Raw genomic sequence first — 23,197 nt, 5'->3', positions numbered from 1 at the left:
AGACATAACAGATAACCTGATACCTTCATTTTCTATATGGTACCCATAAAGTTTCCTTTTGGTACCTTGCTAAACAAATGAAGGAAATGAGATTAGCAGCTGCAGCCTCTGCCTGTATTGACCAGCCATCTCTTTTATTTATTTTTGATAAATGTGATAACTCAGTAGGCATCAAGTGGCTTTTTTTTTTGAGATGACGTCTCGCTCTGTCACTCAGGCTAGAGCACAGTAGCCTGATCTTGGCTCACTGCAAACTCTGCCTGCCAGGTTCAAAGGATTCTCCCACCTCAGCTTCCCGAGTAGCTGGGATTACAGGCGTGCGCCACCATGCCCAGCTAATTTTTGTATTTTTAGTGGAGATGGGGTTTCACCATGTTGGCCAGGCTGGTCTCGAACTCCCTATCTCAGGTGATCTGCCTGCCTTGGCCTCCCAAAGTGTTGGGATTACAGGCATGAGCTACCACGCCCAGCCTCAGGTGGCTTTTCTGTAGTCATCATAGCACTGTCCAGAGCTAGGGGACATTTACAAGACCCATGTACACCCTTCTCATCCTGAAGGAGTTTGCAGTCAATTCGAGGAAACGTGATACACACTCAGGACTAGGTGGCAAGCCACCGTTTTGGATGGTACACATCAAGTGTTGAAATGTGGGGTGGCAGGTGTGCTGAGTTAGCTGTCTGATTCAGGAGTGGCCTTTCAGCAGACCCTTTCAGGGTCTGATTCAGGTGAAATGGGACTTCAACTAGATTTTTAAATGATTGATTAGACTCCTTGAGTGGTAGAGCATTCTAGTGGCGTGAAGCTTGGTTTAGGAAATGAGAAATGAATTTGGGAAGGAAGATAGTAGGGATATAGGAATGATGAAATGATATTTAAGTTGAAGAGTTGGGATTTGAATCTGCAGACGTGGAGGACCCATGAAAGAAGTCTGTTTTGCTTATTTTCTGCTAGTGGAGCTATGTGATGAATGAGAGGCTTTGAGATTACCGTTACAACCCAGTAATATATCACAGTTCTGAGGCGTGGTTCAGAGACTGGGGGACTGACCAGATACTTTTGTTTGTTTCTATGAGGTTTTCTAGAGTGCTTTTAGCATGCTTTGTATTTTGGTGAATGATGAAACTCAGTGAGATAGTTTATCCCCTTGGTTGTTGGTGGTCCCTCTTTTATACGGAACAAACTATGTCTGAGGCTGTTAGTAGGATGATGGCTCTCTAGAAAAAAAGCCTTTTTGTGGTTGACCATGATGCCAGGTCTGGAGTCTCTCAGTCACTCCAGCCCTGCTTCTCTCCATCAACTCCCAGGGGAGCTGGTAGGCCAAGCATTTTTCTAAGCATGCTACATATATCATATTTTATGCACGAGGAACCGAAGCTCAGGCTTAGAAGCGTGCTGTTGTGGCCAATTTGGTTCTGCTATTCTGGAAAATATTAGGAGGGCAATGGCTGCAAAGATTTAAGATAGGTTATTTTCTGGGGCCGTGTAGAGTAACTGTAGCTAAAGTAGGTATCATCACCACTAACTGGAGGGTGGCGAAGAGTAGAGTGGAGAGGGCGTTACGTTTCAGAAAATTGTCTTTCTTTTTTTTTTTTGAGACAGGGTCTCACTCTGTTGTCCAGGCTAGAGCACAGAGGCACAGTTATCGCTCACTGCAGCCTCGACCTCCCAGGCTCAAGTGATCCTTTCACTTCAGCCTCCTGAGTAGCTAGGAATAAAAGTGTGTGCACCATCCCTGGCTATTTTTTTTTTTTTAAATATTCTGTAAAGGTGGGGTCTCATTGTGCTGCCCTGGCTGGTCTTGAGCTCCTGGGCTCAAGCAATTTACCTGACTCAGCCTCCCAAAGTGCTGGTGTTATAGGTGTGAGCCACATGCCTGGCTACAGTTCAGTTGTTTTCTTAAGCCATCACAGTATCCATATTACCTCTTAAGAACTGACCTGTCAATTTAATCATGCACTGCTCTTGAATAAGTGAGTCTTAGCTATTCCCAACAGCCTTGCAATTCACTGTTTTTAAAAAAATTATTTAAAAAATGTTAACTGTGGCAAAATACACAGGACATTAATTTCCCACCTTAACCATTTTAAGTGTCCAATTTGGTATTGTTAAGTGTATTCACATTGTTGTACAATCAACCTCCAGAATTTTTTCTTCTTGCAAAACTGAAATTCTGTACCCATTACTTTGCAACAACTTCCCATCCCCCATCTCCCCAACCCCTGGCAACCACCATTTGACTTTCTGACAATATGAATTTGACAATACTACGTACCTCATATGGGTTGAATCATAAAGTATTTGTCTGTTTGTATCAGGTTTATTTCATTTAGCCAGATGTCCTCCAGGTTCGTCCATGCGGTAGCATATATCAGAGTTTCCTTCTATTTAAAGGCTAAATAATTTCCCAGTTTATATATATATCTATCACATTTTGTTTATCTGTTCATTCATGGATGGACACTTGGGTTGCTTTTCTCTTTTGGCTGTTGTGAACAATGCTGTTATGAACATAGGTATACAGATATTTCTTTGATTCCTTTTTTTTTTTTTTTTTTTTGAGATGGAGTCTCACTCTGTCGCCCAGGCTGGAGTGCAGTGGCACAATCTTGGCTCACTGCAAGCTCCGCCTCCCGGGTTCCCGCCATTCTCCTGCCTCAGCCTCCCGAGTAGTTGGGACTACAGGCACCCGCCACCACACCCAGCTAATTTTTTTGTATTTTTAGTAGAGACAGGGTTTCACTGTGTTAGCCAGGATGGTCTTGATCTCCTGACCTCGTGATCCACCCACCTCGGCCTCCCAAAGTGCTGGGATTACAGGCATGAGCCACCGTGCCCGGCCTTAAGATCCTATTTTTAATTCTGTTGCGTACATATCCAGAAGTGTAATTGCTGGATCATATGGTAATTCTATTTTTAATTTTTTGAGGAACTGCCATATGTTTTCCATTGCAACAGTATCATTTTACCGTATCACTAATAGTACACAATGCTTTCAATTTCTCCACATCCTCGCCAGCACTTATGTTCTATCTTGTCTTCGTTTTGGATAGGGCCTTGCTCTTTTGCTGGGCTGCAGTGTAGTGGCGTGATCATGGCTCACTGTAGCCTTGACTTCTGGGGCTCAAGTGATCTTTCCATGTTAGCCTCCCAAGTAGCTAGGACTACAGGCGTGTGCCACTATACCTGGCTAACTTTTATATTTTTGTAGAGATGAGGTTTTGCCATGTTGCCCAGGCTGATGCTTTATTTTATTTTTGTTGTTGTTGTTGTTTGTTTTTTAAATAATAGCCATCCTGGTGGGTGTGAGGCGATCTCATTGTAGTTTTGATTTGCATTTCCATAATGATTAGTGATATTGAGCATCTTTTCATGTGCTTGTTCACTATTTTGTGTATCTCCTTTGAAACAATGTCTATTCAAGCCCTTTGCCCATTTTAAAATCAGGTTATTTGTTTTTTGGTGTTGACTTGTGGGAGTTCTTTCTATATTCAGGATATTAAAGCCTTATCAGAGTTGATTTGCAAATACTTCCTCCCATTCTGTAGGTTGCCTTTTCACTCTGATTGTGTCCTTTGATGCACAGGAGTTTTAAATTATGATATAGTTCACTTCATTGATTTTTTTAAAAAAATTTTGTTGCGTGTGCTTTTGTTGTCATATTCAAGAACTCATTGCCAAAACAATGTTATGAAGTTTTTCCTGTATGTTTTTGTCTAAGAGTTTTGTAGTTGTAGGTCGTATGTTTTGGTCTTTGTTCCATTTTGAATTTTTGTATATGGGGCAAGGATTTACTGGGTTTTAATGAAAGCAAATCTCAAATGAAGTTTTGCCCAACATATAAACATTTATTAAACATACAACATTAGTTTGCACAAGAGCCTATACAACCTGACTCGAGAGTCAGAGCATGGCCAGCTTGCCACGCTGGTAGGTGCTTGACCTCACCTTGTGTGAAAGGTCCATGTGATACAAACACCAAGGAATAGGACCCTGTGCCCGACTGCTGGCAACAGGCAAAGAGATGTCCTCCTAAACTAGAGGGGGAGGCAGCACTCTCAGGCTGTCACACCTTGACATCACCCCTTGCCTGAGTTTTATCCTTTTTAATTGTGGGCATGTTCTCTGATGTCGTACTCAATCTACTTACATTGAATTCCTTCAGGTTCTCCAGTGACAGCTCATACCTAATATTTATTATGTTAATTAAAGCCACTAATTTCAGCAATAAAAAAAACTATTTCTGATATTCAGTGTGCTAAATAGCGCAGTTTCTGGTGTTGGTCAAGATGGGATAGCTGGAAGATATATGAGTAGCTCAAATGCTTAGCCAGGTCTGAAATGTGGTCCTTTCTGATCCAATGCTGGCTGACCCCAGGAATCTGAATTCTCAGTTAGGGCTAATGACTGTCCCTAAATGTAAAGCTTAAACTAACTGGTCTCTACATTGTATCTCTAGCATGCTGGAGATTATTTTATGAATTTCTTAATTTGTTAAATACAGAAATAGCAACATCCATCAGATTACTCATTTACTTTGTAGTCTCGACCCAGGGATTACAGTGGTTTTTTGTTTTTCACTTCTACCATACTGTTCTTCTCTTTGCTTTACTTGACGTGGATCAAAGGTATTAGGGAAATACACTCAGAAAAATGTCACAAATAGAGGGCATGCATATATTAAGCATATGCATCCTAAAATGGCTGGACACACTGTTATTCTGAAATCCTAATGAGCAGTTTTCCCAGGTGTTTATAGGCCGTGGAGCAGGCTTCCTTGTGAGATTTGTAGTTTGTTCCTGGCCCTAGGTATAGTACTAGCTGCTTTCTCATTCTGTCCAGATTCTGTGGGTCTGTAGCTGGCGAGGTCTTTCTTGGCCAGAAGATCCCTATTCAATTCTTTTTTTTTTTTTCTTGGCAGGTTCATTCACTTTTTCATGGTTTCTCTCCCAAACAGTTTCCAACCTGGACCCCAGATAAGTCGGTTTCCTGGGCCTTTTGTGGTTGAAGGCACGGGAGCTATTATTGTCCTGTGGTGCCCAAGTACAGCCTGTCCTTTAACATTCCCACAAGTATGTAAACAATTTTAAAAGGGATATCGTATTCAGATGAATTAAAGATGCTAGTTCAGGGAGTTCTCTGATTGAGTGTCTGAACTGTCTGATTTTATAATTCCCTGCGGGGCTATATAGCCTCTCTCCCTCCAAAGAAAGAGGCGAAGGTTTTACTATAGAAATGAAGTTGAGGCAAATGTGGTTATAAAGATAAAATGACTGCGTGAAAAAAAATGTGTATCTTAGGAATCTACACTGAATAGTATAAAATGCTGTTTTAATGTTTAATATATATATGCATATATAAGTAATATACATAGAAATGATTTTGCAATATATTAGTCATGGCTTATTTTTTTGTAACCAAATTAACAGCATTTCAACATTTTTTATTTTTAAATATAGCAAGATCAGCTTTATACCTGGGCTGCAGTTAGTCAACCCACACACTCGTTGGACTATTCAGAAGGGCAGTTTCCTAGGCGAGTCCCATCCATGGGGCCACCATCCAAACCTCCTGATGAAGAACACAGGCTCGGGGATGCTGAAACAGGTAAGTGTTTCCTTTGTCTTCAGAGATAACTGGAAGAGGCAAGATAGAGAGATATACGTTTTTATTAAATCTTAATTTTAAGTAATCTTTAATCTTTAATTGCGTGGCATTCAGATATAATCTTTAAGAAATTTTTATTTTGGGGTCTTTTCTCTCTTTGTTCCTTTTGTTGTCTTAAAGTATTTTGTGTTATTGGCTGGGAAGATAGTGTGAGATTAGCCTCAGGTTCATTTGGAGGAGTTCAGCAGGATGATGACCCCCTAGGTTGATTTTAAGAAAACACTTTATATTTGTCATACAGAATTGAGAACCATATTTGTGGAACAATGCTTTATGGAATATGGTTGTTTTCTCCCTTTTCTTCTTCTTTTTTTTTTTTTTTTTTTTTTTTGACAAGGTCTTGCTCTGTCACCTAGGCTAGAGTGCAGTGGAGCAATGGGTTACTGCAGTCTCGACTTCCCTGGCTCAAGCAATTCTCCCAACTCAGCCTCCCAAGTAGCTGGGACCACAGCCGTGCGCTACCATGTCCGGCTAAATTTTTTGTAGAGCCAGAGTCTCACTCTGTTGCCTAGGCTGATCCAGACTCCTGGGCTAAAGCGATTCTCCATTCTCCTAAAGTACTGGAATTACAGGCATGAGCCACTGCACCTGGACTTTTCTTCATTTTGTTGTAATAAATTCCCAACTTCTTCCTGGTGGACTGACCAGGCATAAATATTGATTTCTGAAGCATGAGTGAGGAGTAAATAGAAGAGCATCATTGCTATTCATAGATTTCTCCACTAGATTTTCCTAAATGGTAACATAGATATTAGAGTTAAGAATTTTGATTTTTTTTTTCTGATTGACTCATAGAGAGGAAGATAGTCATTAGAAACTTATTTTGGATGCATAGTAGAAGAACATAACTTAAAAGCATGAAGCTTGGGCTCTGCCAACTTACTAGCTTTGTAATCTCAGGCAAATTTCCTAACAACTGTATTCAGTTTTCTCATCTGTAAAATGGTGATGAGCATAGCATGTACTGTGTAGGGCTGTTTTGAGAATTACAGGCATTTGTATGAAGCATTAGAATGCAGAATGCAGTGCCTAGCTCAGTGTATTTAATATTATTTATTATAATTATCACTGTTTCATGTCATTGCCTTATTCATGAGGTCCCTTTCAACCAACAATGACCAACAATGTAAAAGGTTTTATTCCAGTCCCCCACCCAAAGTTCTGCAAAGGGAACCTTGCCTCCCATTTTTATCCCCGTCTCTGGAGGGATGTATTTGTGCCTTTTTTTTTTTCCACCAATGCACTGAAATGGGGGCCCACACTTGACCTTGAATCTCCCTTTTTAAGTGTCCAGTGCTTTTGAAACACTGCGTGGTATTCACTGGGTGGGCTGTACTCCCTGAAACGAACAAGTGAGAGAGAAGGTGTAGGAAATGCTGTTCCAGGAAGGACGCTGAGTTTATCATAACACTTACAGACAGCAGTTTCTCAAAGGCCAAGGCAGACTTCCTTTAAGCAAAGATCTTCAGAGATGAGAGACCTCTACCATGATAGCGCCTGAAAATCAAGAAAGTAAAGAGACTTTTCGTTTGAAAGGAAAACACACAATTAAAAGTATTGATCCCATTTTCTACACTACTCTATTTATGATCACATTTAGTGATACAAAATACTTAGGGGTAGATATAGTTGAATTAATCAATTGCGTGGAGAGTCCTGTTAACAGTTGTTTATATCCCGTGTTTTGCATCATTGATTGGGTGATATTTTCCTGTTTTCTGTTCCCTACTGTATCATTCTCAACTTGTTTCACTGAAACATTTATATGATATTCTTCAATTTTAGGGCACTTTATAAAACATTATAAAACATTTTATGTTGCTGGCATATATACTGGTGGAACACTTGACTCAAAGTTAATTGAGTGTGATCATCTGAATTTTACTTTGGTAAAAGATGAAGTTGGAATTGATACCAGGAAGTTTGTCACCTGGTTTGTGCTTCATGATTTATTGTAGCTTGCAAAATGCCAGAGCAAGTGATTTTTAATGAAATAACTTGTCTCCTTTTTAAAAATGCATTCTTGAAGAGGATGATGGAGGTAAGAAGTAATTTAACTTAGTGACTTATTTTTCTCTAGTTGATCTATTGTAGCATTTTTTCATCAGAGTGATCTAATGGGTCTTTCTAAACTTTTTCTGTTGTGACTCCCTGATGTTCATTTGGAAAGACACTTCCATGAGACAGCCTCATTCCCAGAACCACACCACACTCTCTTCTAATCAGTCAGTTGTAAGAGTGGGAATGTCAATATCATAGGTAAACTTTGCCTACAGTCTCATGTTTTACATCAATCACAAAGTTTGATAATATAATTATTAATAGTAATGATCTATTTGTAGTTAACTGATAGGTGCATATTCTTATGTGGTGACATCATGGTTAAATTCACTGTATATAACACATGACCTCCCCTTTTTTTAAAAAATTTATTTGTGGGTTCTTACTCTGTCACCCAGGCTGGAGTGCAATGGCACAATCTCAGCCCACTGCAACCACCACCTCCTGAGTTCAAGCGATTCTCTTGCCTTGGCCTCCCGAGTAGCTGGGATTACATACGCCTACCACCAGGCCAGGCTAATTTTTGTATTTTTAGTAGAGACAGGGTTTCACCATGTTAGCTAAGCTGGTCTCGAACTCCTGACCTCAAGTGATCCACCCGCCTCTGCCTCCCAAAGTGCTGGGATTACAGGCATGAGCCACTGTGCCTGGCTGACCCCTTTCTATTTTAATTCAAAGTAAAAGAGTTCAATGACATTTTTTGAAGAAGAAGAAGAAAGACTTGCAGGTCTAGCTTAGAAAATGGAGGACTTTTTTTTTTTTTTTTTTTTTTTTTGCTTGCCTCGTTTGTTGTTTTTTGCAGCTCATTTTGTTGTTGTTGTTGTTTGTTTTTGGAGTGTCACTCTGTCGTCCAGGCTGGAATGCAGTGGCATGATCTCAGCTCACTGCTACCACTGTCTCCCGAGTTCACGACCTTCTCCCGCATAGCCTCCCGAGTGGCTGGGATTACAGGCGCCCACCATCATGCCCGGCTAATTTTTGTATTTTTGTAGAGACGGGGTTTCACCATGTTCGCCCAGCTGGTCTTGAACTCCTGACCTCAGGTGATTCACCCCCCATCGGCCTCCCAAAGTGCTGGGATTACAGGCATGAACCACTGCGCTCGACCTTTTTTCCAGCTCTTAAAATAGGTCACCTAATTCACATGTCCAGCTAATTCAGATTTGTGGTACTCTCTCTTCTGCCTTTTTCGTGTATCTCACTTTAACTGCATAGGGAGCATCTCACTTTAACTTTTTCATGATCTCTTCTGTGAAAGATGGTTTTTTTCTTCCTTTATGGGTTGGTGAAGGAACTGCCCCTTCTTTGTATGAATTGGAAGGGCTGAGGCTATGGTGAGGTCTTGGTGCCTCTTCTCACCAGTGAGTTGCAGATTCCTGGCAGTCCTTTGCTCTCATCCTAGCTCCCTCTGCAGTTGGCATTGCCTCCACAGATGGGCCTAAGGTGTTAGCATTGACCTTTTGAAGTCTGCAGAACACCCCTGAAGGATAAGACTGGCTGGGAAAAAAGGAAGTCATATGCTTCCCATGTTGGTGGCATTAAACAAATAAAAAACCAAAACCAGTTGGTGACAAAAACATTGATAGAAAGAAACCCTTTCAATTTATCATTTTCACTTTATCTTCTCCCACTGTTTCCCTTGCCTATACACAGCACGCACCCACCCATCCATGGCTGTTTTCCATTCGCGGGCTCTTTTCTGGAGTCCCATGACATCCTATTCCTGTCTGTCATCTGAATGCTTTATGTATTGAATTTTTCTGTTTATATATATACATGTCTTCCCCATCAGCTTTCAGAATTTCAAGACTTTCCGGTACATAGTATATACTTAAATATTTGAGTGAATGATGAAAAGCTTTTGCTGGAAAAGATCTAAGTAAACATTTACTTAGCACATTAATGCAAGATTTAAGGGAGAGTTTTGTATGGGCTAAAACAGTTCATGGACCAATTTCGGGGCTCAATACCAAGTTTCAAAGGTCATTCAATAGATTTGAACAACATCAAATAATGAACTTGAGTTTTCAAATTCATGGAGAACCCCGGAGCAGGAGCAGGTGTGTAGATGTGTATAGGGGCTTTTGATCATTGTCGTTTCGTCTTTGGAAAATCAAATCCCTCACCTTTCTTTGAAAATGTGAATGGCTGAGAGGAGACAGAGAACTGACTTTTTAGAAAGAGAATCAAGGCACAGAAAATCCTAGAAGAAAATATATGGAAGAGGATCTGGTAGAAACATGGTAGATGACTTCCTGCTGCAAGGACTAAAAGAAAAGAAAGAAACAAAGAACCATGGCAGGATATTTTCAGGTGAAAATCCTTTGAAATGCAGTTATGCACTGGCTGAGTACATTGTAATTCACCTTTATTGCAAAAAAAGATTTGAGCAGCTTATAAATATGTAAAATGTACAAAAGGATCATAAAGGAATAAGGAATATAGATCAAACTAAAAGGAATTTAGGATGGAACGATAAAATGAAGCTGAGCTAAGACAGCCCCGTGAAATGTATCTCATAAGGATCTGCCATTTTTCAAGGTAATTGTAAAGCAGAAAGGGGAATGTGAATGTCTTCCTCAGTGTCCATGAGATTGAAAACACAGTCACTCAGAGAAGCACAATTCATATCCCAAAGAAGTGTCTCTAATGGTTCTTAACAGAAAAGATTCTGTGCCGTGCAAGGTCAATACAGTATCAACTCATTTCTTTTCTTTTTGAGACAGGGTTTAAGTTTGTCGCCCAGGCTGGTGTGTAGTGGCATGACCTTGGCTCGCTGTAGCTTTCACCACCTGAGCTCAAGTGATCCTTCTACTTAGCCTCCCGAAGTGCTGGGATTAAAGGTGTGAGCCACTATGCCCAGCTAATTTTTAAAAATTTTTTGTAGATATGAGGTGTTGTCATGTGGCTCAGGCTGGTGTTGAACTCCTGGGCTTAAGTGATCCTCCCACCTTGGCCTCCCAAAGTGCTGTGATTACAGGCATGAGCCATCATGCCCGGTCCATTTCTGTGTTTTGTTCAAATGTTTTCACATAAGTTTGGTTGAGATAATGCAGAAATTCTGTAAGGGACCAGGGGAGACTTGGTAGTATTCTACCTTTCTGAGCCTCTCACTTAATCAAGGAGTAAAATGTACTGGAGTAGATTGACTGTATCTCCCAAAGATAATTCTCCATTTTCAACATGTAACTACATTATATATAGATAAAATATATTATCTTAGATAATATATATTATATGATTGGCTTATGATTATATATTATATATTAATTATATAATATGTTGAATTGAATATATATTATATAGTGTATGTATGCATGTATATATACATATATGTATATATACGTGTGTGTATATATATACACGCATACATTTAGTTTCTATAAAATTGGCCTTCCTTTTCTCCTGAGCTAACTATAGCCTAGGTGTGGCTATATTTTGTTGACAATGAGAGGCAGAGCCTCAATACTATTAAATAATCAAATAAGCGGATCATGGAATTGGCCTCATTTAGGAAAATTCAAGTATTTAACCTCATCTTCATTTTTGGAAAGACATGGTATATCAGAATTAAAAGCATCTTGCATTTATTAGGCAGCCAATCATAAGTCATGCTATTTCAATGAAATTTAATGAATTACGTTTCAGTTAAATTGACTGGATTTGAATCAAATGGTATATACCATTAAAGAAGCTATCATATAATAATTTTATGTAGCTGCATTTGAACTTAAAATGCCAAACTATTTAGAGACTACTTCATTCATTTTTAGAAGGCATATTTTGTATATATATTTTAAAAGGCTGGTTTATTTTCCCTTTTTAACAGAGACGCATATCCCGCTCATTGCCTTGTCTTCTCTCTATAAATACACAGCTCATCCAAGTATGTTTTGTTTCATGAGTGAACGGCTTATTTTGTGATGAAAAAGAGGTCACTCCTGAAACATATTTGGTACCATAGGGAGTCCAGAATTTTAGATTACGCTCAGAATTTTATGAGGTAACTTTTTCAAATGGAATATTTAACTTTTTTTTTTTTTAAGGAATGTTCTTTCTCCCTCTCTGTTTCTGCTTCATAATTTTTTTTTTGTTTTTTTTTTGTTTTGTTTTGTTTTTTTGAGACTGAGTCTCGCTCTGTCACCAGGCTGGAGTGCAGTGTCACAATCTCGGCTCACTGCAACCTCTGCCTCCCGGGTTCAAGTGATTCTCCTGCGTCAGCCTCCTGAGTAGCTGGGACTACAGGTGCCCACCACCAGGCCTGGCTAATTTTTGTATTTTTAGTAGAGACGGGATTTCACCATATTGGCCTGACCTTGTGATCCACCCGCCTAGGCCTCCCAAAGTGCTGGGATTACAGACATGAGCCGCTGTGTCCGGCCGGTTTTTTTTTTTTTAAAGAACATTCTGATGTCTTAATTTTAAGGATGGGTGAAGGAGGTGGCAGTTTTAAATGTACCCTTGAGAGCTCTCTTACCGGGTTACTCTTTGAAAATAATAACCATTCTAGTGATGAATATTTGATGGAGATGGTCAGTCTCTCCTAGAGCTGGGTTTAAGGCAATTCCTGAAAGTGCCCTGGATCCCAAGAGGAGGAGAGTGTTGGGTACGAGGGCGCCGGGAATTCTGGGAGTGATCATTTTCATTTAGGGAGCGCTATGAAAGTTGGAACTAAGCTGATAACTCAGATACACCTATCTAGTGACTCCTCTCTTCAGCCATTACTGGTACATCAATTTCTCTCTGCTCCCTAAAGGACACTTTTGCCATTTTTCATGCTTCCCTTTACTTTCTCCCTCCTATATCTTTTTCCTTCTATTTCTCTTTCTTTCATTCTGTATTGTTTTCTTTTTCCTTATCGTGTATTTTTCTCTCCTCTCTCAGTGGTTCTCATTGATTTTCCCTTTATTTTTCAGTAGAGTTATTCTGTACATCCCATTCCTCTTAAAATCGTGACCCTCTAGAACTCCTATTTTCCAGCTTATGATTTTGAAGACAGTATTTCAACCTACAAATTTCTCTTTGATGTTTTAACACACAGATTCACACAAATAAAAACTACAGTGAAATGGTTAGGGATGGGAGAATGAATTCAGTTCAGTAGCTATCGAATTAGACAGAGAGAGGCTGAAAGTTTGGGTGTAGGTGTGCAGAATATTTTGCTGATGTATCTTTCTAATAAACGTGGTTTTCTAAGTATGTTTTTCTGATAAACTGCACTTGTTCTTTACCATCAGAGCCCAGAAGTTTACTTGCTGGGTTTGGTTACCGGGTCAAGGACTATAGAAAAAAACTGGAAAGCATTTAACTCTTTGTGTACCACCAGGAGAGCCTTTAGCCTCTTATTGCATGATCTAAATAGAAGAGGAAGAGAGACTTTTCCCCACTGGTACAAAGCCAAGACTTGTCTTGAGTCTATTGTGTTTGGGAGGGTTTGGAAGTGATGAAAAACAATAGAAAATAAGAGCATTCTGGAGTTTGGATTTGCTTTAATATTAACTGTTAACTAGCTTTGCTCTTAAATATCTTTATTAAAATTTGGCTAACTCCCGTGTTAAGTTCAGAGTAGAGATTTGTCAATATAAGAGAGAAGAATCTCTTTTTGATTAGCTCAATGATATACTATATTTATCTGGGGAAATGGTTGTATTTTAAGGCCAATTGTTTATTGCCACTGTGACACTTATTGGTAAGTGACTGCATCATGCTATTCTCAATGATTTTTGTTTTAAAATATATGCTCTTAGCTGAGATTCAGAAAATAGCGAAAGGCAAGGCAATATCTATATCGTCTCATGTAAAATCCTTACTGTCTCTTTCTCTGCCCAGGATACCCAGCTTTTCATGGTGGAACCCACTTTCGTGGTCTCATCACTGCTTTGATCTTTCGTGTTTCTTTCATTCACTCCTACAATTACTCAACAAATATTTTAAGCACCTACTAAGTGCCAGGCACTATTTGGATGTGGGGGACACAACAAGGGGAAAAACTGACAACAATTCTTGCTTTCACAGAGTTTATGTTCTAGTGGAATAACAGGTATAAATAAGTAGGCAACCAAATGCATTATGGAGTATATATGGTGTGATGATCCAGGTTACGAAGAAAGTAAGGGTGAGTGTGTGGTGGGTGCTAAGGAGTGGGTGGGGTTGCTGCTTTAGCAAAGCCCTGAAGGAAGCAGCCACAGAGTGGGGCTTGCAGATATTGGGAAGAAGAGTGAGTGCAGTGCTCTGGGCAGAGACAGTAGCCACTGTGGCTTTGGCAGCCCTATGGAAGAAGCATGACTGGTGTGTTACAAGACAAGCAAGCTGGCCAGGGTGGCTGGCCTGGTGAGCAAGTTGGTACAGATGTAGGTGGGTAGAGAGGCTAGTGAGTAACACTAGTTGAAACCAGGCCTTGTGGGCCCCTGTGGAGACAGATTCTCATCTGAGTGAAATGAAAACTTTCAATGTAGCTTTCAATGTAACTTTCAATGTAGCTTAACAGTATGTTATGCTGTTTGAATACTAAATGCCTTTTATTTTTCTGTAGCATTGTCACTTACATCAGCTACCATGCTGCTAAATTGGAAATGTCAAAATGACCATAAAGAGTGACTGCTGGCTGGGTGGGGTGGCTCTTGCCTGTAATCCCAGCACTTTGGGAGGCCAAGGTGGACGGATCACGAGGTCAGGAGTTCGAGACTAGCCTGGCCAACATGGTGAAACCTCATCTCTACTAAAAAAATACAAAAATTAGCTGGGCGTGGTGGTGGGTGCTTGTAATCCCAGCTATTCTGGAGGCTGAGACAGGAGAATCCCTTGAATCCGGGAGGCAGAGGTTGCAGTGAGCCAAGATTGCGCCACTGCACTCCAGCCTGGGCAAGAGAGCGAAACTCCATCTCGGAAAAAAAAAAAAAAAAAAAAGAAAAAAAAAACCAGTGACTGCTGTGCCTTGTGTCCAGGGTCTGGTCTGCATGCCAGTCAGGGGAGCAACGTGACAGTCAGGAGATATAAACTCTCGTCTTCACCGTGCCAACAACCGCTTGCGTTATAGGCGTTGAATTTCTCCTCTGAAAGGTGTGGAGGATGGATGAGATTAGTGGTTTTTCAGGCTCTGATTCATGGAGCGTGAGGGATCCCTTGAAGGCCCTTTCATTTTTATTTTTATCGTAAAGGCCCTTTTACTTTTAAATTTGCATGCAAGCTTCACTTAGAAGAAAGTGCCCTCTAGCTTAAGAAAAATAAATCCGTGACTTGGTTATGCCTTAGGTTTTTTTAGCATGATGAATTTGCAGTCTCGTAGAATCTCAGATGACATGAGGACTAAAAGAGAAAAACCGCTTCAGAAACCCTCCTCACTCAGTGTCTCTTGGTAACAGTGTTCATTATCTCTCATTGAAATCAAGGGGCAATTTGACAACAGTTAGACAAGGCTTTTGAGATCCCATCCTTCAACCTTGGTGCGGTAGCTTCTACCGTGACACAGACTTCAGCTGAGTGAATAAGATACTCTGTGAAAGTCTTAGAAGGACTTTCTGGCACAATTTAGAAACTAGCAATTGAGACAAATAAGGATAGTTGATATATAGAGAAGGGCTTAGGAATATCCCAATTTTAAAAAATGACATGGGCACTCTCATTATATGTATTATATATACTGAGAAGTAGTCATATCCTAATAACCCAGTTATATAATTGGGAGAGAGACTGGATAGTTTTGGTACTTATGGTTAATGATATATTTTACTGAAAGTTTTATTTTCTGATTGAAAAAATAGGAAAATTATCCTTTAAGATACTGACTCTCTGCTTCCTTTCCAAACTAGAATCTCAATCTGCTGTTTCGGAAACTCCCAAAAAACGCTTGGATGCTGTCCAGAAGGTAAGACGATCTTATTAGGATGTCAGATTCCCATCTGTCTTATTTGTCTTAAGATTGTGACAGACTCTGCGATTTATCTTTCCATCTGCCCGGCTGGCTAGGATGCCCCCGTTTTCCCTAAGCCTGCAGCGGAATCCAGTCAGGCAGAAGGGGATGTTTTCTTCCATTTATTTTTTTGCGTAGAAAATCAGCCTTGAAGTGGAACTGAGTACAAGCTTTTCAGAAGCTGTTTTATTCTATATCCAGCCAAAGAGTTGGGCCCAATGACAGCTGGCTCCAGCAGGAAACGGTGGCCCCTCCAGGGAGAAGTCTGCCGAGATGCGCCTGCTCAAATAGTCCCATGGCTGTGATCTTTAAAAAAAAAAATCTGTCAGAGCTTTGCTAAAGTCAAATAAGATTCTTATTACTTTGGTGGATGAAACATTAATTAGTATCTGTTTAATTTCCACAGAAACTTTTTTTTCCTGTTACTGTATTAGTCTGTTTTCACACTGCTGATAAAGGCATACCCAAGACTGGGCAATTTGCAAAAGAAAGAGGCTTGTTGGACTTATAGTTCCACATGGCTGGGGAGGCCTCACAAGTTCGTGGCGGAAGGCAAGGAGAAGCAAATCACATCTTACATGGATGGCAGCAGGCAAAAAAGAGCTTGTGCAGAGAAAGTCCCATTTTTAAAACCATTAGATCTCATGAGACCTGTTCACTATCATGAGAAGAGCATGGGAAAGACCAGCCCCCATGATTCAGTCATCTCCCACCAGGGCCCTTCCCAACATGTGGGAATTATGGGAGCTACAAGATGAGATTTGGGTGGGGACACAGAGCCAAACCATATCAGTTACCAAAAAAGCCAAATTTTGTGTTTTTTTTTTCTTATGCTAAAATGGATTTCTTATTTAAAAAAAAAAAAAAAAAAAGGCTGCAAGAAAGGAAACATTTGTATGGAATAGTAATTGTGAATAGCAATTGCTTTTTTGGATATAAAACCATTTGCTTAATTTACATTTTCACCCAGCTATGCTTTTGACAGTAACTTAGTTTTAGAAATGAATAGTAAAAAGATGTGTTCTGTTCTGTTGGTGGTCTAAGAGAAAATGAGGAGACACATACCTGGGTTTTACACCCGGATCTGTTTCTGATTAGTGTGATGACAACATGTTTAGATTACCTGGGACATAGGGTTCTTCTCTGTAAAATTAAATTATTGCTGATCTCTGAGAAGCCATCAAAGAATAAAGTAACTTCCCTTCAGAAAAGAATCCCTGTTATACATGAAAGTTGTGCTCCCCCTGGAGGAGAAATTGGGGTATAACATTGGTTGAAAACAGCACCTGGGTAATTTTCAAAAATGCAGTGAGATTAGCTATCCTTAAGGACAGTTCATTAAAAAAGCAAGCTTTTGCAGCTTATTGTTATGGGAGCAGAGGCCTACATCAACTTGGTGGCACTTGGAGGGGCATGGTAGGCTCAACTGATGGTCCCTTAATTATCTGCAATGATTAGCCCACAGCAAAAAAGATGAAGAAAGATAAAAAGGGAAAAAGAAATAGTAAGGTCAGCAATTATTAAGAAAAATAGTACCCTCAAATCTCCCCTCACTTTTTAAGCCTTTCTTTTGTGGAAAGCATGGCTAAATTGTGATTTAAAGGAATATATTAAGTTTTTCTAAATTCTTATGTCCAGGACGTGTATGAATCAATTGTTATATATGATAATGTCAAAGAGAACCTGAACAGGAAGTATTTGATAATATCAACAATGATAAAACGTGTACAACATTGCTTTCTATATTATGCTATTTCAAGATATATATCCATGTGTGTAACATTATAGAGTGTTTTTCCTGAGTGATGGACCATAGTAAAATATATTACAACGGGGCTGGGCGTGGTGGCTCACACCTGTAATCCCAGTACATTGGGAGGCCAAGGCGGGCGGATCACAAGGCCAGGAGATCTATACCATCCTGACTAACACAGTGAAACCCTGTCTGTACTAAAAATACAAAAAATTAGCTGGGTGTGGTGGCGGGCGCCTGTAGTCCCAGCTACTCAGGAGGCTGAGGCAGGAGAATGGCATGAACCCAGGAGGCAGAGCTTGCAGTGAGCCAAGATGGCGCCACTGCACCCCAGCCTGGGCGACAGAGCAAGACTCCGTCTCAAAAAAAAAAAAAAAAATTATATATATATATAATATATGTATAGCAATAAGCAGAAACCTAATGGAGTAGGTTATTTTAAAACACTTGATTTTACAACTTGAAGACTCAAGGGTGAAATAGATTGAACAAATGTTACATCTTATCCTTGTTGACAGTGAAGTGTCTAGAAGTCAGGAAAATTAATTGAGAGGTAACAATATTTGAAAGCAATCGAGATTAAGCACCCAACAATGACATCACTTACTTTTGCAATCATTAACTCTTTGTCATACATTTATTTTATGGGCTGATTCTTTTCTTAGATGATATGGGTATGTTTCATGACAGCCTAAAGTAACTATCCATAAAGGGGGATACAGAAAACTCAAATTAATTGTCAACCTACTGTATACCTCTTCTTTTACTCTATTACCTTAAGAAATCCTTACAATAATCCTTTAAAGCAACTCTTATAATGCACATTTAACTGCTAAAGAAAATGATTATACGAGGTAAAAGTAACTTGCATAAGATCACAGGCTGGATAAAGCGTAGACCCACTGTTTGAGTATAGATCTGTTTGATTTTTATACTTATACAATGATAAAAATTATCCTTTTACATGGATAATCACCGTATGCCAAAATCATCAGATGAATGAGATGAGAAGTTTATTCTAAATTTATTTTATTATATTTAAACGATACCATGTATGAGTCAGATGCCAAGATACATTATAGAGGCAAATAGGTATATTAGTTCACTTATATGTTTTGAAGTTTTACTAGAACTTTGATATGCTGAGTTGTGTGAATTTTACTAACTTTCGTGCTTTGTTATGTAAAAAAAAATTATTTTTCATGGAAAGTCCTTGCTTTTTCCTTCTTAGTCACTAGATGGCAGTTCTGTATCTCTAAATCACCACTGCCGATGGAAATGAGAGGTTTGAAGGCAGTTTTCTCAGTATGAGTGATGAACCTAAGAGATTTTTCTGGTCCGTCCAGTGTTGCCTGCGTTCTTCTGTGGTCGTAATGCGAGATCCCCAGGACTGCTTAGTGAGAGGCTTGCAGCCGAGTTGGAAAGCATCCTCTCTAAGTTATTCTTCAGATGTGCGTTCAGGCACCTGTTCTCTCAATCTGAGCACACTGGAATTTATTGAATGAGTTTTGACTTTTACTCTTTCTGTAGTTAATAATTCTGAGAGCTCAATATCCCTAGAAAAAACACATGACTCATAAAGCCTTTCCTCAACTCATAGGCATCAGAGGCTGTGGTGTTGCCAGAGGGTCTGATGCTTAAAGCAAATACAGCTGGCACTCGAGTGAAAAGAACGGACTATAGCTACTCCTTGAGTGCTTTTATTGATGACCCTGTGGAATTAGGTTTTCAAATAAAATTACATTCTTTAGACCTCACTTACTGATTATTTTAATTTCAAGTAATATGCCCTGAAAATCTGCTATATCTGAAGAATTATGTCATAAAACTGAAATGCGACTGTCTTTTGATTCTGTTTATTTAAATCCTTTGGCATTTGAAATATTTAAACTGTAAAGCCTTTTACACTCTATAGTCTATAATAGCTTAGTGTCAATTATTTTATCTAAGAACATTTGCTTCTAAGTTAAAGATTGGTGTATGGTAACATGCTTCACCTGGTAGCTACCTGGTTTCTAACTTTTTGCTTTTGAAATTATATATAAAATTTTTGTTTCAAAGCATGTTTCTAAAACTCTTGATATCTTTCTAATGTAAATGGACTAGTTGGAAAGGAAATAGAATAACATTTTGATTTTTAAAAACTCTATCTTTGGGTAAGAATTGAAAATAACAGGCAATCGAAAGTGAGGTCTTTGCACATTATAATATTATTTATCAGTAGTCACATCTATTACAAAGTGCTCGACAAGAAAAAGGAATTATACAATATTAGCACTGTCTTCCCCCGTATATTGTATGGTCTATATGCAAATACATTCTCAAGTGTCAGAAAAACTCTTTGCTCTGATCAGCCCTGCTGAGTCTCCTCATTGTTTAATCTAACTGCAAATGTATTTGAAGAAGTAAATTTTTTTTAATTGGATCTCCTTAAAGTATCTGTTATAGTACTCTTTATGCAATGGCCACTCAGTTCCATTAGTTTCAGAAATAATTTAGGAACAAGTCAAGGAAACAGATGGAGTAGCCTCGTCGATGGGATGGTCTTGATTACTCAGAAGCAAAGTTTGAAGAGCAAAAGCAGCACTGGTCAGATCCAAAGAAAGGGGGGGGTGGTAAAAGTAATTTTGAAGAAATAATGCTGGGGACTTAATAAAACAAGCCATTTGAATTAGGGTAGCATGTCTTAGACATATAGAAGGGTTCTAAAGAAACGTTGTTGAATGTGAGGTCTTTCTCAACTCCAAGGCAAAAGGTAATATGAATTTGCAAGGTAATTGGAAACCAACAAAACAATAACCCACAAGACAAGTAAATAACTAAAATAAGGCAGAGTAAGAAACACAAGGAGAGAGAGAGAGAGAGAGAGATGCTTGGGTCTGAAACCATGAGTTAGTTATCCTTGAAGTCTTCCTCAGTGTCTCATCATTCTTAGGTCCTCAATAAATAGTTTAACCAGTAAATACTCCGACCAAATGAGTCTGGGAAGGGGCAAGCGAGAGATGGTTGGGAAGGCAAGAGAAGACAGGATACCCGTGGGGCGGTGCTGACATTGAAGTTAGGTAGCATTTTGAAAGGTATTTACCATACTATGTTAACAGAAAGAAAGTATTTTTTTTTTTTTGGTGGGGAAAGAATTTTTCTTCTGTAGAAATTCGAAGGAGCTCAGAGAAAAATATAGATGTTTTAGCTTAGAAATAATCATAAAAGAAACTCTTCTATGAGTTTTAAGAATGAAAACCAGCTAACATCTGGAAAGTAGTTAGAACTTGAGATGAGAATGTGAAGAAATAATTGGATGTCACAGATTGTTTTTGTTTTTCCTTGGGGTGGTCAGGCTTGGAGGTGAAATGAAGTAACATCTTTGCTCTATTGAGTTTTGGATGGTGTAAAACTAGTTTGCACTATGCAACATTATTAATGGCCTGTGGAGAAAGGCAAACAGTCCAAGCAGCTAATCCAGTGGGGGTAGTGGAGCTGATAAAAGTTCTCTGCTTATAAAGCAGGCTTGTCCTTTATTGACCATCTGCTGGCCTACTGTGTGCAAGGTATTTGTGGTAGATATTGAAGGAAATACGAAGAATTATAAGACAAAGTCTTGGGTATTAAGAAGCAGACAGAAGAGCATACCTCTTTCATGTACATGGAATGATTTGCAAGATGCAGTGTAATTCTGCCAAGATAAACTTCACAAAAAGGGGGAAGGTTGTTGAGAGACTACAATTAAGGGCAATTTCTTAGGAAGGGTGAAATTTAGATCAAATGGTTATTTTTGGACAGGTGGAGGGAAGAAGAGTGAGTATTTCATTCAGATCAGAGAAGAGAGTAAAGGTAGAAAATTGGAAGTGAACATGGCATTGGATGTGTGGCCAGGGTGAAGCACAATAGTCCAGGTGACCTGAGGGGCGCTCAGCTGACAGCTGCCCTGGAGACCCAGTTTTGCTTTCCTCTTCCCGGGCCTCCTTGGCCTGCAGTCTGACAGCACCTAACCCAGAGCCCAGTCTTATCTGGATTACGGCAGTATTCTCCCAATGGGTCTCTCTAATGCCTCCAGAGTTATCTTTCTAAAATCCAAATTTGCTAATGTCTAATATCTGCTTAGACTCATCCAGTGACTGCTCATAGCATTTGAGAAAATGTTCAGACTCCTGAGTTTGACACACGGAGTTTTCCCTTGCCATCCTCAATCTTCAGCGTTACCACTATTTCCTGTATGATTGGCTTGTTCCAGCCTTAAAAAATACCCTAGTTTTTTTTTTTTTTTTTTTTTTTAAATCTTTAGGATCCTTCATATCTGTCTTATACATATGTTTCTTCTGCACTCCTACTCCCTTTTAAAAAATCTTCTATTTTTTAATCTAAATTTGTCTAAACTTGACTTTGTTCTAGACACTGGACTTGGGAAGACTCAGTCTAGGGTGCATTTCGGGAGTGGTAGAACATTTGCTTATACTCATACCATAGTGGTTGAGGATCTGGGCTTTGGACCAGTTTTCCTGGGCACAAATCCCAGTTATTCCACTTTTAACTGGGGAACTGTCAAAGATAAACAAAGTCAGACATTAGTTAAAATGGTAAGGACAGATTTTATATCAGTGGCAACTATTGCGCTAGGGAAGAGTCCAGCGTGAACTAAACTCAACTTTGATTCGTACATAGGTGACCAAGCATTTTAAAGGGAGAATAAAGGAATAGGGAGAACGGTGAGAGGAGGCTCAGGAGACTCAGAAGTGAAAAACTGCAAAGGGTTCATTAGTGTAAATGAGATTAGGCCAGCTGTGTCTGCTAACTGGCAGTTATAAGAAGTTAGGAGTCTGTCCTCCGCCAGAGACTAGGAAAGATGCGCTATCCTCAGGTGAAGGCTGAAACAATCAGTAAGTTGTTTTGGCAGCCTTGAGTTTTCTTAGGCAGTAATTTAAAGAGGGGTAGGGTGATCTTTGGGATGCAGCCTTTAGCTGTTAGAAAATGATGTTAATGTTTGCTCAAGCCTTTACAGGCCAAGGTTAAGGCCTAGTTGAGAAGAGGGCTCGGAGGAGCCTGGCTAGAGCTTGGTCAAGGAGAGGATCTTTGTCAGAATTTGGGTATAGCATTTTACTCTGTGTGCCTTAGTTTTCTCATCTATAAAATGGGCATAATAAGAATTCCTATCTCTACATTTTTTTTGTGGGTTTTAAATGCATTTATGTAAAATGCTTTGGAGGAGCTCCTGGCACTCAAAATGTTAGTTTATCATTATTATTGTTATTTATCATTATTTATCATTATTGTAGTTTATCATATTTATCATTATTGTTGTTATGTTTGGGCAGTGCTCTGGTTTTGAAAGTTGCTTTCATCGCATAGGTGGTCCTCATTATTCTTGGATTTGCATGTATTTGTGAACTCACCTACTTGCTAAAATTTATATGGAGCCCCCAAATCATATTCATATGGTGCTTTCATGGCCAGTTGCAAACATGCTCCAAGTGGCGAGAAATTTGAGTTGCTTGACGCGCTGTTTCCCAGCTCATGTTGAATGAGATGAAGCTCTGCTTTCTGCTTTCAGCTCTCATTCTGTAAATAAGAGTATTTTTGCGACTGTGTTTTCATGTTTTTGTGCTTTTCCTTGTTGGTTTTACTGTTTGAAATTGCCTCCAAGCATAGAGCTGCCGTGTTGTCTAATATTCCTATGTGCAAGAAGGCTGTGATGTGCCTTGTGGCGAAAACACATGTCAGATAAGCTTTGTTCAGGCTTGAGTGACGCTGCTGTTGGCCATAGTAAATCAGCAATATACATTAAATAAGGTGTCTTTCAGCAGGAACACACGTT

General features: G+C 39.4%; 1 protein-coding gene across 1 annotated transcript in view; it reads left to right on the top strand.

Moving 5' to 3' along the window:
• The window catches only part of FMN2 (formin 2), a 398,910-nt gene that overhangs the window by 82,356 nt on the left and 293,357 nt on the right, over positions 1 to 23,197 (top strand). Inside the window, exons 3-4 of the mRNA XM_015127101.3 lie at positions 5,458 to 5,605; positions 15,535 to 15,590. Of these exons, the coding sequence (XP_014982587.3) occupies positions 5,458 to 5,605; positions 15,535 to 15,590 (204 nt within the window). The remainder of the gene's footprint in view (positions 1 to 5,457; positions 5,606 to 15,534; positions 15,591 to 23,197) is intronic.

Source organism: Macaca mulatta, chromosome 1, assembly GCF_049350105.2.
Source record: "Macaca mulatta isolate MMU2019108-1 chromosome 1, T2T-MMU8v2.0, whole genome shotgun sequence".
NCBI classification, from domain to species: domain Eukaryota; kingdom Metazoa; phylum Chordata; class Mammalia; order Primates; family Cercopithecidae; genus Macaca; species Macaca mulatta.
The sequence above is the reverse complement of the archived record's forward strand: the minus strand, read 5'-3'. Positions and strand labels throughout refer to the sequence as shown.